Source organism: Oreochromis aureus, linkage group 1, assembly GCF_013358895.1.
Source record: "Oreochromis aureus strain Israel breed Guangdong linkage group 1, ZZ_aureus, whole genome shotgun sequence".
NCBI lineage: Eukaryota > Metazoa > Chordata > Actinopteri > Cichliformes > Cichlidae > Oreochromis > Oreochromis aureus.
In genome coordinates this window covers 13,877,231-13,896,680 of record NC_052942.1, presented here as the reverse complement: position 1 = coordinate 13,896,680, position 19,450 = coordinate 13,877,231, and the positions used below count along the sequence as shown (strand labels likewise).

The window sequence follows — 19,450 nt, the reverse complement described above, 5'->3', positions numbered from 1 at the left end:
ATAGTGGAGATACTGGACAAAGGATGTTGAGTATAAAGCTGCCAGGGAGGATGAAAAGAGGAAGACCACAGAGACGTTTCATGGATGTAGAGTTGGTATAACAAAGGAGGATGCTAGGGATAGGGTGGGATGGAGGCAGATGAGCTGCTGTAGCGACCCCTAAAGGGGGCAGCTGACAGAAGAGGAAGACATCCTGGTGCAAATAATGGTTTTGCAATCCACACCTAGTCTATTCCTTATGCCTTATCCCATAACCGTACTTTGACTGTGAGGTGTGTTTCACCTTTGCTCTGCTTATGGATTTAGAGACTCATGGAACATTTTTTAATCCATTTATCTGACAAATAACATTATTGGTTATTTGTCAGTATTGATTTATGCACAACTGTAGTCTGCTTCAAAAAGTCTTTACTTTAGGTAAAATCCTAAAATTTTATTTGTATATATTAATTAGCAGGTATCTATAGCTGTGTGATGCATCCATGCCACCAATGCATGTTTCCTCATGGTTCCAGTTTCATCATATCATCATTCATCGGATGTTTGTGTTGCCTGCCTACAGCTGAAATGGACGAAAATGTTGAATTGTGGCCAATGAGTATATCAGCTCCAAAAAGAGACACTAAAGTTAGCTAACTATGCACTGCATTTAGTCTAACCCTTTGGTATATTGATGAAATGTTCAGAGCTCGGGCTATAGAAGCTGTGGCTTCCAGGAGGTGTGTCACGCATGAGTATTTCTTGCTAGAGTAGACATTCCTCGCAGTTGAACTGAAAACAAAAAGTACATAATGTGTGGTTACTAAGGGATAATGTGATGACTCACTTGAGTTTACAGGCGGGCATAATTCACATGGATTTCCCCAGCCCTTGCCCATGGAGCAGCAACAGGACGCTTTGGAGACGCCAACTCCAATCTCATTGGAGCAGTCCAAATTTTCAGATGCATCTCCTCGCAAACGAACATCTCGAAAGCAACTACCAGAGCGAGTGTCTACACACAAACGCACACATAAACAGACACAGATTTTCAGCTATGTTGGTTAAGCCTTTGCTTTGCAATTAGTTATAGAACAAGCTAAGAACCGTTTTAAATATGTTTAGTGTTGCAGTCTCACCTACACAGCCCACTCGAGTGGGATTGAGTTCAAAGTCTGGTGGGCAGTTACAATGGTAGCTTCCAGGGATATTAACGCACACTCCATTAATGCAGATGGTCGGGTCTGCACATTCATTGATATCTGAGAAAGACAAAGTAAATTTTTTATATGTATAAATAATCGCTTTCAATTTTTTGGCCAATACAAAGCAACTGGATGACGCAGGAACACCATGGAGGGGAGCTGGACCAGTCTTACCTGTGCAGTTGCCTCCACTTCTGTCCAGTTCATAACCAATGCTACATTTACATCTGAAAAGTCCCGGGATATTCTGGCACTGTCCGTTGACACAGATGTCAGCAAAGGTACATTCATCTATGTCTGTGAAAAAGAGCGATAAAGAGGGAGCCAGCTGTGAGTGATTAGTGGATCATGAGATCACGGTGGAAAACTGGCAGTCGGCTTTAGGAAGTGAAGGCCACTCACCTCTGCTACAGAATGACAGCTCTAGACATACTCAGACAGACATACGCACACATACACTATCAGAACTGTAGCCAAGGTTATGAAATTGTGCTCTTCCACATCATTACACTCTGCACAAGTCATTACTGTCCAGCTCTGACTGAGCTGATGGAGGGAGGACTGGACAGGTTATTTCAGGATGTTTGACACATCAGTGCAATGAGGTCAGTCTGCTCTTTCAATTGAATCCTGCAGTGCATTATCACTGCACTCAGCATTCATCTGCAACAAGTTACGAATGTGTTCATATGCAGCTTACAAGAAATCTTAAAAACAAGTTAATATTTTATTCAGACTTTGAGTAAATGAGCGGAATACATCCCAATCAAAACATCCTAAAAGAGAGCCTGCAGTTGAGATTCCCACATATTGCAAATCTGAATCATATGTCAGTAGATTATGAAGGTTAGGAATCCAGAATTTATACAGTTGTGGTCAGAAGAGGACTTATATTCATCATTGGCATGAGTGTCATGGTAATTTTGGACTTTTAATGATTTCATGGAACTGTTGTTCTTCCAGTATGAAATGATTGTACAGCACACATCTTTAATGGCTTTAAAAACAATAACTGGTTTCACTGGTATTAATTTTGGGGGGATTTTCTCTAATCCCAACAGGGGTTTTAAAATATATACATACACTCACTCATATCTTTTGGTGTTGAAGCTTCTACAGTGTCTTTTAAATTGGCATATTATCTTCTGTTTAGTGATTGTAATTTAATACAACCAGTATTTTCCAGTAGTTGCCAGCATAAAAAGCATTTGTTTGACATCGCTCATTTAAAACTGAGAAAATGGGAAAGTGTGAGGAATTCAGTGACGATCTAAAAGGGAGAACTGCAGATTTACACAAGATGCGAAGGTCTCTTGAAGCCATTTCTAAACAACTGCAGACTCCAAGATTAACAGTTCAAACAACTGTATGCAAGTTATTCTGATTTGTCACCACTTTTGTAACTTGGAAATTGGTTAGTATTTCAAGAACAACCTGGGAACTTCCCAGGCTCAAGTGTGTCATGAACTGGAAACTGCTAGAACACCAGTGTCACTGGCTTCTGCAGAAAATCTTTAAGCTTTTTGGCCGTAATGGTAAGAGGTATGTTTGGAGGAGTAAAGACGAGGCTTTCAAACCTAAGAAAACGGAAACAGCTGTTAAGCATTGTGGTGGTAGCACAATGCTCATACTCTGGAGCTGTTTTGCCAGCAATGGTACCTGTATGCTGCACAAAGTGGTGGAATAATGAAGAAGCTGGACTACCTCTAAATCCTTAATTTTCACCTGAACTCAACAGCTAGACCGTTGAAAGTTGGACACAAAGGTATCTTTCAACACAACAATGATCTTGAACATACATCCAAACTGGTTTTGGAATGACTAAAGCAGGCTGACATTAGGCTTCTGGAATGTCTTTCCCAAAGCCCTGACCTCCTCTTTGTTGGAAATATATGGACTACACTTAAAAGTCAAGAATGTGCCAACCAATTTAAATGAACTCTTCCAATTTTTGACAAGCATCTGGTCAAGTTGCAACTTGCTAAGAGACATTTAACAAGATATTAGTGGGGGTTTATGTATATAATTGGGTCTGTATGTATAAGTTTGGCCCTTTGTGTATTAGAAAAACAAAAAAGTAAATTGAAAATTGTGCACCTAATTCTTGCTTGGGTCATTAAAGGTGTACGCTGTGCAATCATTCCACCCTGGCAAAAGAACAGTTCAAAGAAATCGTCAAAAGCCCAAAATTACAATTTATGCCTGCGATGAGTAAAATTCTGTCCACAGCTGTATGTTGTGTAAGCAGCTTGTGCATCTCAAGCACTAATTTTAAGAATAAGACTGTTTTTAGAGCAGCCTTTCATTACAACTCTAATACGTAGCCTTTTTATGCTGCAAGGAATTACACTGCATGCAGGAAATAATGTTTGGACCAGTTTTTTCAAAGAATTCCTTCCACCCAGTTCATTTTTTTCTCCATCACAAAGCTTAGATACAACCTTTAACCAAATTGTGGCAGTTGCACAACTGATATACACTCCTGAGTTAGATAAACATCTCATAGTTACGAGCTCGCACGCTGTGATGTGTGCTTCAAGTTTCAGAAGCGTGATGTTGAAACATTAAATTATCGAGCAAATGTGAACAGAAAATCAGTTCCACTGTTGTTGTCAGTCCTTCGAAATGTTCTCACAGCCTAAATCACATTAATGCTCAGCATATTGTCCTCTTTGATGTCCAAAAATCCATATAATTAGTAGGCAGCATCTGTTTGGATCTGCTATTTCCATAAACAGGAAAACAAAACAAACAAATAGCACCAGGCGATTTTTGGGTTTTGTTTTTTGAAACTGTCAACATAATTTAGGATGCGGGCACCCATTCAAATCCTGGGAACTATGATAGTCTGTGTTGTATTGCCTTACCCTCACAGGCCTTGCCGTCAGGAGTGGTGATGAAGCCCATGTCACATTCACAGCGGAAGCCTCCTGGCAGATTCAGACAGTGGCCGTTTTCACACAGGTTGCCGTTCTCTGCACACTCATCGCTATCTGCAGTCACACACCCACACAGAGTCAGTAAGCACAAAATACATTCGTGGATCTCTTAAAAGGCTGAAGTGTGGATTAAGAAACTGATTTTGTATGTGTGACCTGAGCAAGAGAATCCATCTCCAGAGAATCCATCCTTGCACACGCATCGATAGGAGCCCATGGTGTTGAGACAGTCGGCATTGTTGCTGCACCTATGTGTCCCATTCGAGCATTCATCCAGGTCTGAAACACAACAAACGATTACATTTCTGCAAACGTAAACGAATTCATCCAAATATTGAGGATAAGCCTTGCAGTATTAAATCAATGTCAAAGTAAAGACCATAGCCAAAAGCACAGGTTCGCTTTTCGCAATTGCGCGTCTCATACACAAGCTCATTCATTTCAGATGGTCATGTATTTGTACCATTTACTTGTGCATTCCAGGCCATCAGCCTTACCTGTACATTTGAGACCACTGCCAATCCACCCCGGAGCACAACTACACTTGAAACTGCCGGCCGTGTTGGTGCAGGTTGCATGTCTATCGCAATTATGGGCTCCGATTTCACACTCATTGATATCTGACAAAGAGAGAACGAGAAACAACATAAAGAAAAATAGACACAGGTCTGATGGTCCGATGATTAAGGTCTGCTTTCTCATTCCAGTGGGGTTCTTGGCGCTGTAGAGTGAGTTGATGCTTGGTTTGATTTGTATAAAGATAGCAGCAGGAGAAGACAGGGCTAAGTCTTTCTGGCTCACTGTCTCTGTATTCAGAGCACAAGGCAACGAGGCATTCTCATGATCTCTGATACTAATGGCCTTGCTACAAAGGTTTAATGAGCGCAGCAAGTCTCTGGATTTTCGTCATTCAAGTGTGTCCTGAGAGCTGTAAAACAGCCAAGAGGTAGAACGAAGGCCTAACGCTGAGGCCTTGTTCTGTCTGCACCGTCTGAACTAGTCCTCGCAGGTTATTCTAGGCAAAGATACCTCCTTTTACCCACAGACTTTGCACCTCTAATGTGAAGCTTCTGGAACAGCACATTACGACCCCCGCCCCCTCCTTTAATGTTCATGTTTGGGTTTCTCACCGCCCCAGATGTCAAGTGTGGAAATTTAATCTTTCCAAAACATAATTTCTTTAAATGTGATGTGGTAAAAGTGTGATGTGCCAACTCTACAAATAAACATTCCTTCACAGCAAAACCATGACAATAATATCTCCCAACCAATGAAATATTCAGGGTACTAAAATCTATTCTCTGAATGTACAGACCTACTGTTTGCCACTCAAGATTCTAATAAATGAGCAATAAAAATTAATGGGAGCAATTAGTGAATATTATTAAAATCTGCCCTGCCCATAAAGTTGATTAAATCCTGTGGGGTGGAAGCCAGTCTTTGAGTGGCTGTAGCCTCACTCAAAGACTGAGGCCTGAGCTAGAGATGGGCTTTAATAGCAAGAGCGTGCACGTGTTAGTTCACGTTCCCTTCATGTACTTCAAGGGAAACCATGCTGAGAACTCAAGATGTTACGACCTATCAGGGAATGAGACACACTCCTCTCTCTGTGTGTCTGTCTTTGTGAGGGTAGTAATTCAAGACACAGTCAATTAGAGATTAGCGCTGCTGGTTTACAGTCTTCCTAAGGACAGGGTACGGCATATTTTCATTACATTTGATTACAAGGTTAATATGAGGGCTTGCGGCAAACGAATCTCCCTGGATTACAGGCAAAACTAATGATCAGCTCCTCCAAGCCTCTGATGAAAGAAAGAACACAAACACACACACACACACACACACACACACACACACACTAGGAAATGCAAAGTGCAAACAAAGATTGCTGCATGTGAGAAGCGTGTCATCGGTCGCAGCTGGTGTCAAAAAAGAAGGCTGAATTAACTAGGACAGTGTTTGACAGATGAAAAAAATGGACACCAAAAGTTGAGAATGACACATTTGCCTATACATGGCTGCTTACCTGGCTGTCAGTGTGTATGCATGCCTGACTGCCAGTTTATCTGAGTGTCCTCTTGTCTCTTTTTTTTCTCCAACATGTTTTGACAACTGTAAAGCATTTAGCATTTATGCATTTGATATATTAACATGCCGCATTCTCTTAATACTTAATACTGCATTTGAAGGATCTGCCTCTCTACTTTTTGTACCACCACTAACATGTTTTTGAAGCCTTTTTACTGTTTTAATCGCCATGATCTACTAGTCAAATAATCAAAGCAAGAGTACAAGGGAATCATTTACAAAGACAAATGTTATCATGTTAAAAAATAAGAGTCATGAAAAACTAAAACTAAACTAAAGCCAGCGCGGAATAATGATGCCAAAGCAGAAGTACCAGTGCCAAAAGTGCCATCCATCAAACAGTTGTTTGAATACACAGTACAAAAGACAGAGCCACTGTTACATCATATTGGTTATGAGCCCATAAAGTCTTTAGGAAAGTGTTTACCCGAGTCAAAGAGAACATGATCGGAGGGATGTTTTTTCTCATAGATTTCTATGCAATCGGAAGCTTTTTTGCAACCAGGAGAGTCTGCCCCTGCTGGTCATTAAAAAGAATGCAGCTCTACTCTTATTTTCCCTTTTTTAGACCCCAAACCCATCATTTATACATTCAAAAGCACATAAATCTAAAGAAACCCCGGCGGTAACATTCGTTCTCAAGGTACGGCATTCACAAACTTGGGTGTTCATGTTGGCCAGCCGCCCAGCAGGGTGACGACAACTCCCCATGAGCCTTTTACAGCTGAAGGGTAAAAACCTCCATATCAACATTGGCACAGGGGCAGAAGAAGCCAAAACATAAAGCAAAACCAGAGTTTTCGTCATAGTACAAAACATGGAAATAGATTCCAGGTTGGAAAATGAAGCCAATGTGGAAGTGCCTTAAACCTGCACTGTATCTGAAGGAGACGATGATACCTGTGGTTGGGGAAAAAAAAATTCCAGTCCTAAAGGGAAAACAATGTTCCATCTTGACCTCTTTAAAGACTTGAGGTTATGGACTCAGTCACTGATTTTGACTAAAAAATGAATAAAAAATTATTTTCCTAAAATGTAGGATTACCTGTGGAAAGAAACTCCTAATAACTTCACAATCAATCACTTCTTTTATTTTTATTTTTTTTTAATACTGCTCACCAAAATAGTGACAGCAGAAATACTTCTCTCAAGGCTTCAGAACACGACTTCAGAAACCAATGAATGAAGTCACAGCAGTTAAATCCATCTTCGATACTGTCTATGAGATACTCTCATCTTTTCTATTTCTATATCTATTTGGACCATAAACCATAGAATCTCTGAGCTCCTGGGGTGGCTGTGGTTCAGGAGGTACCAACTCTAAGACTAGTTGTGCCTACTCCAGGCTGTGTGCTGAAGTTTCCTTGAGCAAGTTACTGAATCCCGATTTGCCTCATCCATGAGCATGAGCGTGTGTGAATGTCAAGAGAAGGTGATGATATAGAAAAAAGTGTTTGTAAGAATATGTGTTATTAATCTCTGGCTCTCTTCCACGGCATGTCTTTTTTCCTGTCTTCCTTCTCTCAACCCAACCGGTCACAGTAGATGGCCGCCTGTTAAAAGCGAGTTTTTCCTTCCCACTGTCGCCAAATTGCTTGTTCATATTGTTCATATGATTGTTGGGTTTTTCTCTGTATGTATTATTGTAGGGTCTACCTTACAATATAAAGCTCCTTGAGGCGACCGATGTTCTGATTTGGCGCTGTATAAATAAAATTGAATTGAATAGTGTGTGATTGAGTGAATGAGGCTTGTAGTAATCTAAGTACCAATCTAACCTTTATCACTGAAAACAGCACAAACTGAAATTGCAGCTGCACCCATCCTGTTAGCATGCAGCCCATGTTTAAACCCATATTCGTGTTAAGTTTGATAACAATAAGCATTAGCCAGCAAAAGCTGCTGGTGATACCATACGTGGTTAATAACACGATTAGATTGAGAATTAAAATGTAGCCAATCTGACCTTTCGGCTGCAGTAGTAAAAACTGACCAAGGGTTTACGCTGACACTTTGGAATCTAAGTTCTCACTTTCAAATGACAGATAGTGTAATTTGTTATTTTCAAAGTTGCATGGTCTTGCTTCAACACATTGTTAAAGCAAGAATTGTTTCATTGTTTTGTCATTTAGCTGAGAGACGATAAAGACAACAGACCATAAATTGTGATAATGATCACCCCTTTAAGATGCTTCCATGCTTGTAAACTCTACCAATACATCTCCACCCAGGCCCCAACTTTCCAATACACATGTAGAGATGCGAAAGTGCTTGAGTGTACACTCAAGATACTCACACCCTGCCCCCGAGTTCTCAACGTTGTGGAATAAAAACAGAAATAATTCTTGTGGGAGCCACATAAACAGCTGGATCATATCTGGGCTTAAAAGCACCACTCACTCATTAACACTCGCACACACAGACACACACACACACGCAAGGTTTAGTCCCTGCATGCCAACAAGGTTGCATGAGGCAGCTGAACAATAGCAACCATTTTCTTGTGAATTACATTGTCTGGTGGAGAGCTTTTTCCAAAAGAAAGAGTAGCAGGTTTTGTTTCTTGTGTATAAGAAGACATCATGCCTGTCCGAGAGGAATTAGCATCTCGATTCCCTGGTCTGGGGCTGAAATTCCAAAGCTGTGAATCAGAACCGGCTGCTTTTGCTGCAACCTCGGGGAAAACAAGGAAAATACTGTATGAACATTTAAATGGGATTAGAATGCGCAGGAGTTATGTGTTTCTAAGTGTGTGTGTGTGGAGAAGTTGGAGGTGTAACAGTTCAGAAAAACCTGTTTATTTGCGTCTGAAGAAAATGCACTGCTGCTGCTGCTGAGTGTGTTAGATTAAAAGAAATCACCGGCCAAAGTCACAACCAGCCTTCAACCGCACACTTCTTAAGTAGCCTCATAAATCAAGACTTAATTTCTTCTAGACGAGAGGCGAGTCCAAACTAGCAAAAGACTGTAGCGGACGGACAGACGTTGTATTTATGTGTTCTGGAGACGTTACAGGTGATTACGTGATGCCGAACTCTTCCAACCATCACGTAATGTTTAACTGACCCTAATGAAAGAGCAACAAAAGAATAAACAAAGGTGCAAAATGATGCATACATCTGATGGAAGACGGTGACCTCACTGCTCCTGCTGTTGTTAACGATGCTGCATGTTTGTCTGCACACGTGAGCGTGTGTGTGTGTGTGTGTGTGAGCGTGTTTCTTATCAACTCAGACAGCAGCTTTTGAATGGTGATGAGTAATGTTAGAGCTGCTTCGGGTTAGCCAGGCATTCTCCTTGGGTCTTCTCATCTCTGACCTCTCTTCAACTTGTTTTCACTGCTGCTGTTAAACAACGTCTCACACACACACATACACACACTCACACTCTTTCCACACTGATTAATTAGTAGCCGGCGCCGACTGACTCACCGCTCTTTCACTTCTGTTCATTTTCCTCCACAGTTAGAGCATTTTGGTTTGGTGGGTTTGTATGCTTGCGTGTGCTTGTTTCACTCACCTGTGCAGCCTGTGGTTCCCTTGCGTACAGAGTAGCCCAGGTCGCAGTGACAGATGAAGGATCCCTTGGTGTTCTCGCAGTTCCCGCTCAGACAGATGTTCGGGTTTAACTCGCACTCATCCACATCTATGCAGTGAGGTAAGAACAGAGCGATCAAGAACTTGCTTAAAATGAATACAATAAAGGAAAGGTTTATGGCAGTTAATAGAGATGAAGTCGCTTTTGTATGTTCAGCCTGCCAAAAAAATGGTTTTAAATAAGCTATAACATGGGTGTTAGGGAGGCACACAAAAAATTACATCATGAGCTACACTGAGGCTTTAAAACATTTACTTTAAATAAATACAGCAATAACAGACAGCTTGTGCGGATCCATTTAGAAGTCAGTTCTTTGTTTTCTCACTCAGTGGAACCAGACGTCTAAATGTCACACATTCCTCCGGCTAACACAATGTTCACTATTTTATAAATCAACAACAGCACTTGCCCCGTTCTCTCATACACAGACTCGTTGATCTGAGTCATTTAAGACTTATTCTCATGACTCATATCTTGGATAACCTTAAAGATGCTCATTATGTAGTTTCAGTAAATGCGAGAATCCCCTGGATCTAATAAGCGCAGAGCTACAATTGGTGTGGCTGCAGCGTTTTATTTGGGCTATAAAAAGAACGTCCGTTACCCAGGCAGGTCTTCATATCCTCGGATGACATGAAGCCATCAAAGCACAGACACTGATAAGTCCCCGGTGTGTTTGTACACTGGCCCCCGTCACAGATGTCTGGGCTCTCTTCACACTCATCGATATCTGCAGATTGGAGAAAGCAGAAAGGAAACAGGAATAGAAAAAAGAGGGAGAAGTGGGAAAGGAAAAAAAAAAACATATTTTAAAGCTAGGTATGCAAACGATGAGGGAAAAGGACACACCAGCTTCAAAGAGGAAGCCAGGACTGAATTTACTTTGTCTCTCATAAATAAGCAAGTTCAATTCAGGACAGCACTTCTGCAAGAAACTGAACAGTTCTCTCAAATTAACCCCTCTACTGCCTGGATCTCTGTCTGTAAATCCGTCTCTGTTAATTAAAGGAATAAGCATCACAAGAGTGAGTCTATAAGCAGCACCTGAAACCTTCTCTCACTCTCCAAAAAGAACTTCTTTGAAGCAAAAAAGATTCTGGCACCATAACCCTGCTCGGTGTGAGCTTTCTTTAAACATGTGCCAGCCAAGTCACAGCCACGTCTTTGTATTGTACATACAGGTTTTTTGAAGTAAACACAAAAATTAAGGGTTTTTTAAAATATTTTGCATGCAGTGTACAAAAAATCCCAACTGTAAGACAACGACAGACAGGTAGCGCAGCTACTCACCAGTACAGCTTCTTAGATCGGGCATCAGGGCGTACCCAGATTGGCAGCTACATTCATAGCTCCCCTCTGAGTTGGTGCAGAAAGTCTCACAGCCACCGTTCTCAATGGTACACTCGTCAATGTCTAAGCGGCAGACAAAACACACATATCGTTGGCAAAAATCTAAAAAACTATTCTTTAAAACGTAGTCACATGACAGTCAGAACATACCGATGCACTCCAGTCTGTTCTCGGTAGATTTGTATCCTGTGTCGCAGGAACACTGGTACCGGCCAATCATATTCACGCACTGGCCATGCTTGCACAGCCTGTCACTCAACTCACATTCATTGATGTCTGTAAAGACAAAAAAACATCATATTAGTTCATTTCTCAACGGCTGCAAGCATGTCAGCATATAGGAGAGCACATTGGCCCAGAGTTCATGTCCGCCCGTCTATCTAAGGACACATATTAACAAAAAGACTCAAACGCTCTCACTTCAGTCAGGGCTCTAATGAGCCCACACACAGAGGAGCACGATCCAAGTCAATCCAAGGAGCCAAAGAAAATACAGGAGAAAGGGCCTAATGTGCAGTAATCAATGAAGGGCGAAAAACAGGAAAGAGGAAGAGACTCTCTTCTCTCTCAACACTCACCTAAACAGGCCGACCCATCGGGGGCGACCTCGTGTCCCTCCGGACACACGCACTGGAAGCTGCCCTCTGTGTTCACGCACTCACCTCCTCGACACAACAGAGGGTTTCTCTCGCACTCATCGATGTCTGGGGATGGCAGAACACACGGTAGACACAATGATGCAAGTACAGCCATTCAGTGCTAGCCATCGGCAATCGAGGTAACACAAGTCTGTGCACATGTTTGCTTCACCATAGAAACCCACCGGACTGACAACTTCAGAAGTTCTGTTTCCATTTTAACAAAGACTGTGGGACTGGCAGTCACAAAGTACTTGTTATAGCTCAGTCAATATAACGGCATGATTACGTTATTTCAGTCAGCCTGCAAACCCATTCAGTACCACCGGTTTATGATTGTAGTTCTGCCCACATTATTTCCACTTCCAGCTGCTTTTTTGCCACAGCAGTAAATTTTGCTTTGCCAATTTCTGGCTAATTACGGCTCTTCACCAACAAAATTATTGAGTCTCACCATTTTGTTTGTATGACTTTTCCAAGAAATTTAATCAAACGGCATCAAAAGGCAGACCAGAACAGAAATAGACCATTTTTTCACTGGAGTATTAGAACTTGAAGCTTCAAATAAAGTTCATTTTGGTTGGGCAGCTGACTGTGTGCGGGTCCTTCGCGTGCGGGTCAAGTATGGCATGTAATAAAGAGCCATTAGCTTTAAGATTTTATGGACCAGCTTTGTCAAGCGGTTGTGACCACATTGGGCTGCCCAGACTAGATGCTTTCAACACCCCGTGGGGCTCAAATAAAGTGAACTAAACTTTCATTTCATTTAGATTACATCATCTTCTTCAACAGTGAGGTCCTGGTCTGGCATACAAGCCTAGGCACCTCATCCAGAGATTATGACCCATGGGGGAACGTGAAGGAGGTGGCAGGCCGTCACTATACTTTTCAACCTGGCTGTGCTGCACTCAGACATTGTCCCTTTAACAGGGTATAGAGACCTGTTAAGGACATCAAATTGCTCAGTCATGTCCTGACAGATGAAATGATTTCACATGAAAACATGCTGTCTCTGCATATTACTGAACCGGATCATATGAAGATGAGGGGTATGCATAGTCTGAATCCTCAGGTACTGCTGTGTGGGGATTCAGTGCTCACCCATGCAGTTTTTCATCATCATGAAGCCACTCTCGTAACCTTCAAAGCACTCGCACTCAAAATCTCCAGGCGTGTTCACGCAGGTGCCCGGTCCGCACAGGTCCGGTGAGATGCGGCACTCATCGATGTCTATAAGAAAGGAACAGAACAATGCAGCAAGTTAGATATTATCCACAAAACTGCACTAACATTGACAGGTAAAGAGAGCATATTTAATGTATTTATTTATCGTAAGATAAGTAAAAAATACATAAAATAGAGAATTTATTTTAAGTGGAGGGCAAATTAACATATCAAAGCACAGAACACTTAAAAATAGTCAACTACATGAAAGTCAAAGTATACAATAAGATTAAAGGGCCAATGAAAGCTAAAGGTCTGATCCCTTTGACTTGAATCCACATTTTGAAACACTTAACTCAAACCATTTGGGCTGGGATTTCCCTCATATGGGGTTAAAGGGTCCCAGATATCATTTACTCAGTCTGGGCCTATAAATTATTTCAGAATACTGAAATAGAACTTAAAGGCATTTAAACCTAAAGTGATGTGTGCACATTTTAACAGTGTTGCAATGTAGCTAACCAGACTGCAAGGACCGGCTCCAACAAGTCCCCAAAGCTAGCCAGACTCCCATTAGACTGAATGAGATGAATGGAGGCAATGTCTTTGCAACACTTTGTTGTAATTAGTGCTGGCAGAGGGATTCAGAGAAAGCGGAACTGATGAAGGATGGTTAGACTTGCAGAGACATAATGGAGCAGCTGACATACTCCAGTCAAAAATAGAATTTTAATTGTAGCTAAAGATTATTTTCATTACTGATTAGCTGTCAAAAATGTTCAGTAAATCATTCTTTCATATATGTGAGAAATACTGAAACATGCTGATCAGTGTGTGACCAGAGCCCATCAAGTAATCCATTAAGAAACTATCTAAGAGTTTATTTTACAATGAAGAGGAGATGTTGCTCTTAAGTAATGGGTATTGTTTGTGGAAGCCAGCTGAGGGGTGGCCAATCAGAAGAAAAAAAACGCCCTACAGACACTCGCTGTTTAAATATAGAGGTTGAATCAGAGGTTGAATATCACATAAATAGGCTGCTTTAATGGACCTAAACTATAAACTACAATATTAATACATTAAGAAGCAAAAAATATTTGCTTTCATGCCTTAACCAAATGATATGACCAATCAGCTTCAGTTCTACTCACCAGTACAATTCCTCTCATCAGAGTCCAGAGCGTAGCCGTTATCACAGCGACAACGAAAGCTACCAATAGTGTTTCTGCACCTCCCATTGGAGCACAGCGTGCTTATCATCCTGCATTCGTTTATATCTGAGGTGCAGAACAGAGAGATTAAAGACACAGGTGAGAGGTAGTTGATGCAACAACCAATAGCAGTCTTTGCTATTTGTGAACAGTGCCACACCTTTAAGGAAGGGCCTGCCGTTAATGAAGTCACCCCTGTGCGAGAAGCCTGGGCCCCGAGGACAGAGCTGGTTAAATTCCGGAGTGGCTTTTTCCGGGCATTCATCGCATTCAGGGCCCCAGGCCACACCCACCGAGCAGCAGCAGGCATCTACACGGTGCCGCCCCGGGATAGGAGTCCCGCAGCGCTCATCCTCATGAGTGAGGTAGCACAGCTCCGTGCGCAGGTCTGGATGTCACAAACACACATTTAACATGTATTTGATATAAGACTATGACGCGCTATAGATTGCACAAGTATAAAGGACAGCTACTACCGATGCACATCCTGCCACTCATGTCAACAGTCATTCCTGGAGGACACTGGCAGAAAAAGGAGCCCGGTGTGTTGACGCATTTGCCATTGATGCACACTCCAGGAAATACCTGACACTCATCCACGTCTGAAGGTAAGCAGAGAAAAAAAACATCAACAATTTCAACATTACAGAAATAAGAGTGCAAGTCTGACTTTTCCAGAACCCAGCATCAAAGCAGCACTTACCCTCACAGACGTTTCCTTTGACTCTAGCAAAGCCTTTACTGCAGATTGGATCTAAACAAAGAAGGGCACATAACACGTTCCAAATCAATGATGTCATCGGTTAAAATAAAAACTATATTACGTAAACTCATATCTAAAAAAATCAGCGATTGTCCACCTTTTTCACATTTGGCACAGGGGCTGTTCCAGGCTTCTCCCAGTGTGGCACAGCAGTGGGATTTCAGTGTGGCCCCGTTGATGTTGACCTCACACCGATCATTGATCATCTTCAGCCAGCAAGTGCTCTTAATAGTCTCTGGTTTATCAAACAGGCCTCAGAGTTACTAGACAATCAGTTTACATGAAGTAACTTGGATTTGGATTTATATTTATACAGTATGACACAGTGCATAATATCGTTTACATTTAATTAATCTCCTTTGATCGTTGGAAAAAAAGGAATGTGCTGATTGGCTTGCAAGCAGTGGCGTAGCACTAATTTAGGGGGCGGTGCATTGGGTTAAGGTTCAGCAAAAGTGAAGCAAATTTTCATTTTTCATCTATAATGATCTAATTATAATTGGTAGGACTGAATCAATCCATACTACAGTGTACCTTTTTTAAACTTTTTTTTCGAATACACAAAAAAACTTGGCCATAAAATCTATTGGTAATGTACTGGTATAATACTTACCTATACACTCCAGCCCGGTGCTGTCCAGGGAGCTACCCGCTGAACACAAACACACAAAGGACCCTTGGCTGTTCACACAATCCCCATTTATACAAGGGCTAGACTCACACTCATTGACATCTGTGGGACACAAAAATGAGACAACAAATCTGAGACACGGCAGATGCAGCTGCACTGCGCCGTACAAGGGAATGAACGGGTCTCTGACCCTCGCAGACGTCTGTATCGGGATCAAAGCGAAATCCCGTCGAACACTGGCAGGTGAAACTCCCCGGCGTGTTCCGGCACTGACCATTATCGCAGAGCAGCCGGTTCATCAGACACTCATCGATATCTGAAATCACAGACAGGGAAGCGTGACGACACGTGTGGCTTTTGATATCAAGGCTGTAGACAAGGACATTACAGAACAGTCCACCCACCAACACAGCTTTTCCCTGTCAGGTCTACTTCAAAACCTTCATTGCAGGTGCATTTGTACGTCCTCAGCATGTTCTCACACACTCCGTTCTGACAGATGTCAGGGTCGAGGGCACACTCATTAATATCTGCAAAAACAATAAACCGCTGAACATGTCTGCAGGAAAAAACCCAACAAACTCTAAAAAAAACCTCTTAAATATACGCAGCACCACTTGGTTTCAAGGTTGTCAGTGGTTTGAGCTTATGTATTACATTACCTCGTCCATCACCGGTCGTTCCAATGCCAGTGGGGCACAGAGCCAGGAACTCAGCTACAAACACATACACCACAGTTTGCTTGATAAAAACAGTAACAACAGCAACTGAAGTAATATCACATTTGCCAAAATCCATGAAATCTCAAAGCAAGACATTTAATACCATGTCATTATCCATTTACATGCTTTCTCATTTAGCCTAGATGTGTACAAAACAGGCTCTTAATGTGGTGCAGCTCTGGCATCTTTTGATACCGAAACCTTAATTGGCACAACTAATGAGAAGTGACTGGATTATGTGTGTGTGTGTGGTTGTGGATGTGGACATGGGTTTGTGTGTGTTTGGTGGCTGTCAGTGTTTCCAAACTGCGGGAATCACCGTCAAACAACTTAACTTCATATTTTTGTGAAATCTAAGCTGGCATGCAGAGGAGATGCAGTGTTTCATTCGGTCATCCTCACATCAACGGGTGTGTTTTGAATTATGCACAAACTGTTTCTGTCTGCGTTTGCATCTGTCAAGCAGCAGGAGGTGGTTCTATATGTGTAAAGGTTGGGGCAATTTGAATAGCCGTACCAGAGCTCTGTGGTGGGCACGGTTGGCAGGGCTCTCCGTAGGCGTATTCTGTGCTGGCACAGCAGCACTCCGACTTGGTCACAGCTCCAAAGAGAGGCTTAACACACTGCCCTCGCTTGTAGCCGCCGTAACACGTACTGCGCATGTGTGTGTCTGTTTGAAACAAAAATAAGACAGACAGCATGTGTGTGAGAAACCGAGATGAGGAAAGAGATCTCGAAAGAGACCGAAGACCAAGCAAAAGAGAGAGAGTGAGAGAAAAGGAGGAAAGAGTCCGCAGCTCCAATAAACAACAACACTGGCAAAACAAGTGGTTGTTCTCTTTTCACAATATCCAGGGATTTGAGGAATTCTCTTGCACTGATATCATTCTGACAAATGTTCACATAGACCAAACAACAGCGTTTCAACACTTCTCACACAAAGAGATATCATTTATGAAAATGCAAAACAAATCTTTCAAAGGGCTCCTCGATGGGACCGGAGCAGAAGGAGGGACAGAAAGTTCTTTGAGAGCTGATCAACATGTGCTCAATAACTGGATGGTAAAGGTTAATATGACGTGAATACTCTCTGCTTTATCACGTTCATCTTTGCTGAATTTTAGCACAGAATGGGAAAAAATATGTACGCTTGCTGGTAAACATCTGTAGACAGTTGTGGGATTAACCCATCTTACAAGTATGTTCAGTCTGTTCTTTCAGGTGCTTCGAAAACAAACGCTTTCACCATTGGCTTGTCCTTTGTTGGTTAAAATGGTCACATGTACTGAAGTCTTCGCCAAAGCACTTAAAGTTCTTTTACTTATTTCTTTCTTAATGTGCTGGTTGTTCCTATTAAATATGAACAAATTTTCAAATATTGACATCATGGTATGTACAAGTAATCAAAAGCAAATTTTCAGTCTGCTCTAAACAGTTTCAGACAATGTTTTCTGTTCTTGGACTTGTGCAGTACAAAGTCTGGAGCCAACCATCATTTTTTATATTTTTCTTACAAAGAGCCAGATTTCTTGTATTTTTTTAAAGCGTTCTTGAGCAGCAGTTGTCCAGTCTTAATGGAGGTCTTACAGAGATTTCTTTGAACATTGGCTTCTTTTTCACTCATTTTCAGTGCAGTCCTTGTACCATACCATTTGTTTTCTTTGTTGTTTGGTTTGGAGATAAAGTATCTGAATTTCAGGAGCGGGACCACGTCTCCAAACACGCTCCTTCCAATTCTTATCTATATATGATCCCCCAGTTCAAAAAGGTTTTCGTGCCCCACCCTCCCTCCCCTTTTCAATTCTTTCCCTTCTTCACTTCTGTGTAGTACATGGGGATCTGCCAGGCCCGGGAGCCGCCGCCAGTCCCCTTCAAACCAAACCGCAGCTCAGTTCAAGTTTAAGACATTCACCACTATCTACTAAAACACTGTCAAACCTAAAATGAGGACGTGGGCCCAGCGAGTGAAAAGGCACATACGAAGTAAAAAATGCAGCTCAAAGGTTGAACCAGTGTTGTATCTACACATAACAGACAACTTAGCAAAGAGACAATTTTAAAGTGTATCTTTATGCACTTTGTTACTAGCAGTCTATCAAATATACAATCTACAACAAATTTAAAAGATAGTAAAGTTTAATGGGAATAAAACTGTTATTCTACACCAACAAGGTGATTTCCATATATAGCCAAGCACTTTTCATATCTTGGTATGCTGTGTAGAGTGTTCTTAGAAACTTGAGGAAATGGGATATATGAATAACTTTCCTCAGAAACAACTTCAGTGAAAAGGTGGCTGTCAAGAAGTCATGATTGAGGAAGGGGTACAGGGAGAAAAGACCGGGCTATGCCAAATTACACAAGAACTGGACCAAAAATCTGTAGCAACAGGTATTTGGGAGTGATGAGTACAAATTTGAAACTTTAGGTTTTTTGGTTCATCGGTAGGTACAAACGTCAACAGGTACAACAGTCGTGGATTGGCCTCCCAAGTGCCCGGACCTCAACGCTGTTGAAACAGTGTGGGATCATCTTGACAGAGAACAGACCAAATGGTAGAAGAACTTTGAAAGAAGAGCTTTGAATGTCCTTCAAGAAACCCAGAGAACTATTCCTGGAGATTACTTAAAGAGATTATAAGAAAGCTGAGTAAGAGATTTCAGGCTGTGTTGAAGAATAAAGTTGGTCACACCAAATATTGACTTTCAATCTTATTAGAATTGTACAAACTCAAGTTTTTGCTTTATTTTTTAAAAAAGAAAAAAAAAAAAAGGTGGGATTATTCTTGACTCTTGATCACGCAATTCACTCTAGTCCCATGTACTCACCAACACAGACCCGTCCATCCAGGCCCACTGCCATCCCGGCCATACACTCACAGCGGAAGGATCCCTCAGTGTTGACACAGTGGCCGTTCATGCACATGCCCGGAGTCTCACATTCATCAATGTCTACAAATAGAGACAAGAAAAAACACTTCTGTATATATCTATATCCAACGATATGCCTTTCTCTTCACAATATTACGAGGTAAGAAGATAAAACAGATTGAAATAAATAACTGATTAAAAAAATGCAGCCAAAACTCCTAAAATTTCAGCTTCGACTTCAGCTAAGAAAACGTTCTCTGTTCTCTTTGTTTTCTCATTATGTTACAATAATT

The 19,450-nt window shown here is 41.6% G+C and overlaps 1 protein-coding gene across 1 annotated transcript in view; it reads right to left on the bottom strand.

Annotated features, from left to right (window-relative positions):
* The window catches only part of fbn1 (fibrillin 1), a 64,163-nt gene that overhangs the window by 20,093 nt on the left and 24,620 nt on the right, over positions 1-19,450 (bottom strand). Inside the window, exons 16-38 of the mRNA XM_031728834.2 lie at positions 19,116-19,238; positions 16,805-16,957; positions 16,228-16,281; positions 15,970-16,095; positions 15,756-15,881; positions 15,548-15,667; positions 15,032-15,169; positions 14,875-14,925; positions 14,648-14,773; positions 14,332-14,559; positions 14,112-14,237; positions 12,898-13,026; positions 11,737-11,862; positions 11,309-11,434; positions 11,099-11,221; positions 10,413-10,538; positions 9,731-9,856; positions 4,621-4,743; positions 4,280-4,402; positions 4,052-4,177; positions 1,359-1,481; positions 1,119-1,241; positions 827-994 (exon numbers count right to left, since the gene is read on the bottom strand). Coding sequence (XP_031584694.1) covers positions 827-994; positions 1,119-1,241; positions 1,359-1,481; positions 4,052-4,177; positions 4,280-4,402; positions 4,621-4,743; positions 9,731-9,856; positions 10,413-10,538; positions 11,099-11,221; positions 11,309-11,434; positions 11,737-11,862; positions 12,898-13,026; positions 14,112-14,237; positions 14,332-14,559; positions 14,648-14,773; positions 14,875-14,925; positions 15,032-15,169; positions 15,548-15,667; positions 15,756-15,881; positions 15,970-16,095; positions 16,228-16,281; positions 16,805-16,957; positions 19,116-19,238 — 2,913 coding nt within the window. The remainder of the gene's footprint in view (positions 1-826; positions 995-1,118; positions 1,242-1,358; positions 1,482-4,051; positions 4,178-4,279; positions 4,403-4,620; positions 4,744-9,730; positions 9,857-10,412; positions 10,539-11,098; positions 11,222-11,308; positions 11,435-11,736; positions 11,863-12,897; positions 13,027-14,111; positions 14,238-14,331; positions 14,560-14,647; positions 14,774-14,874; positions 14,926-15,031; positions 15,170-15,547; positions 15,668-15,755; positions 15,882-15,969; positions 16,096-16,227; positions 16,282-16,804; positions 16,958-19,115; positions 19,239-19,450) is intronic.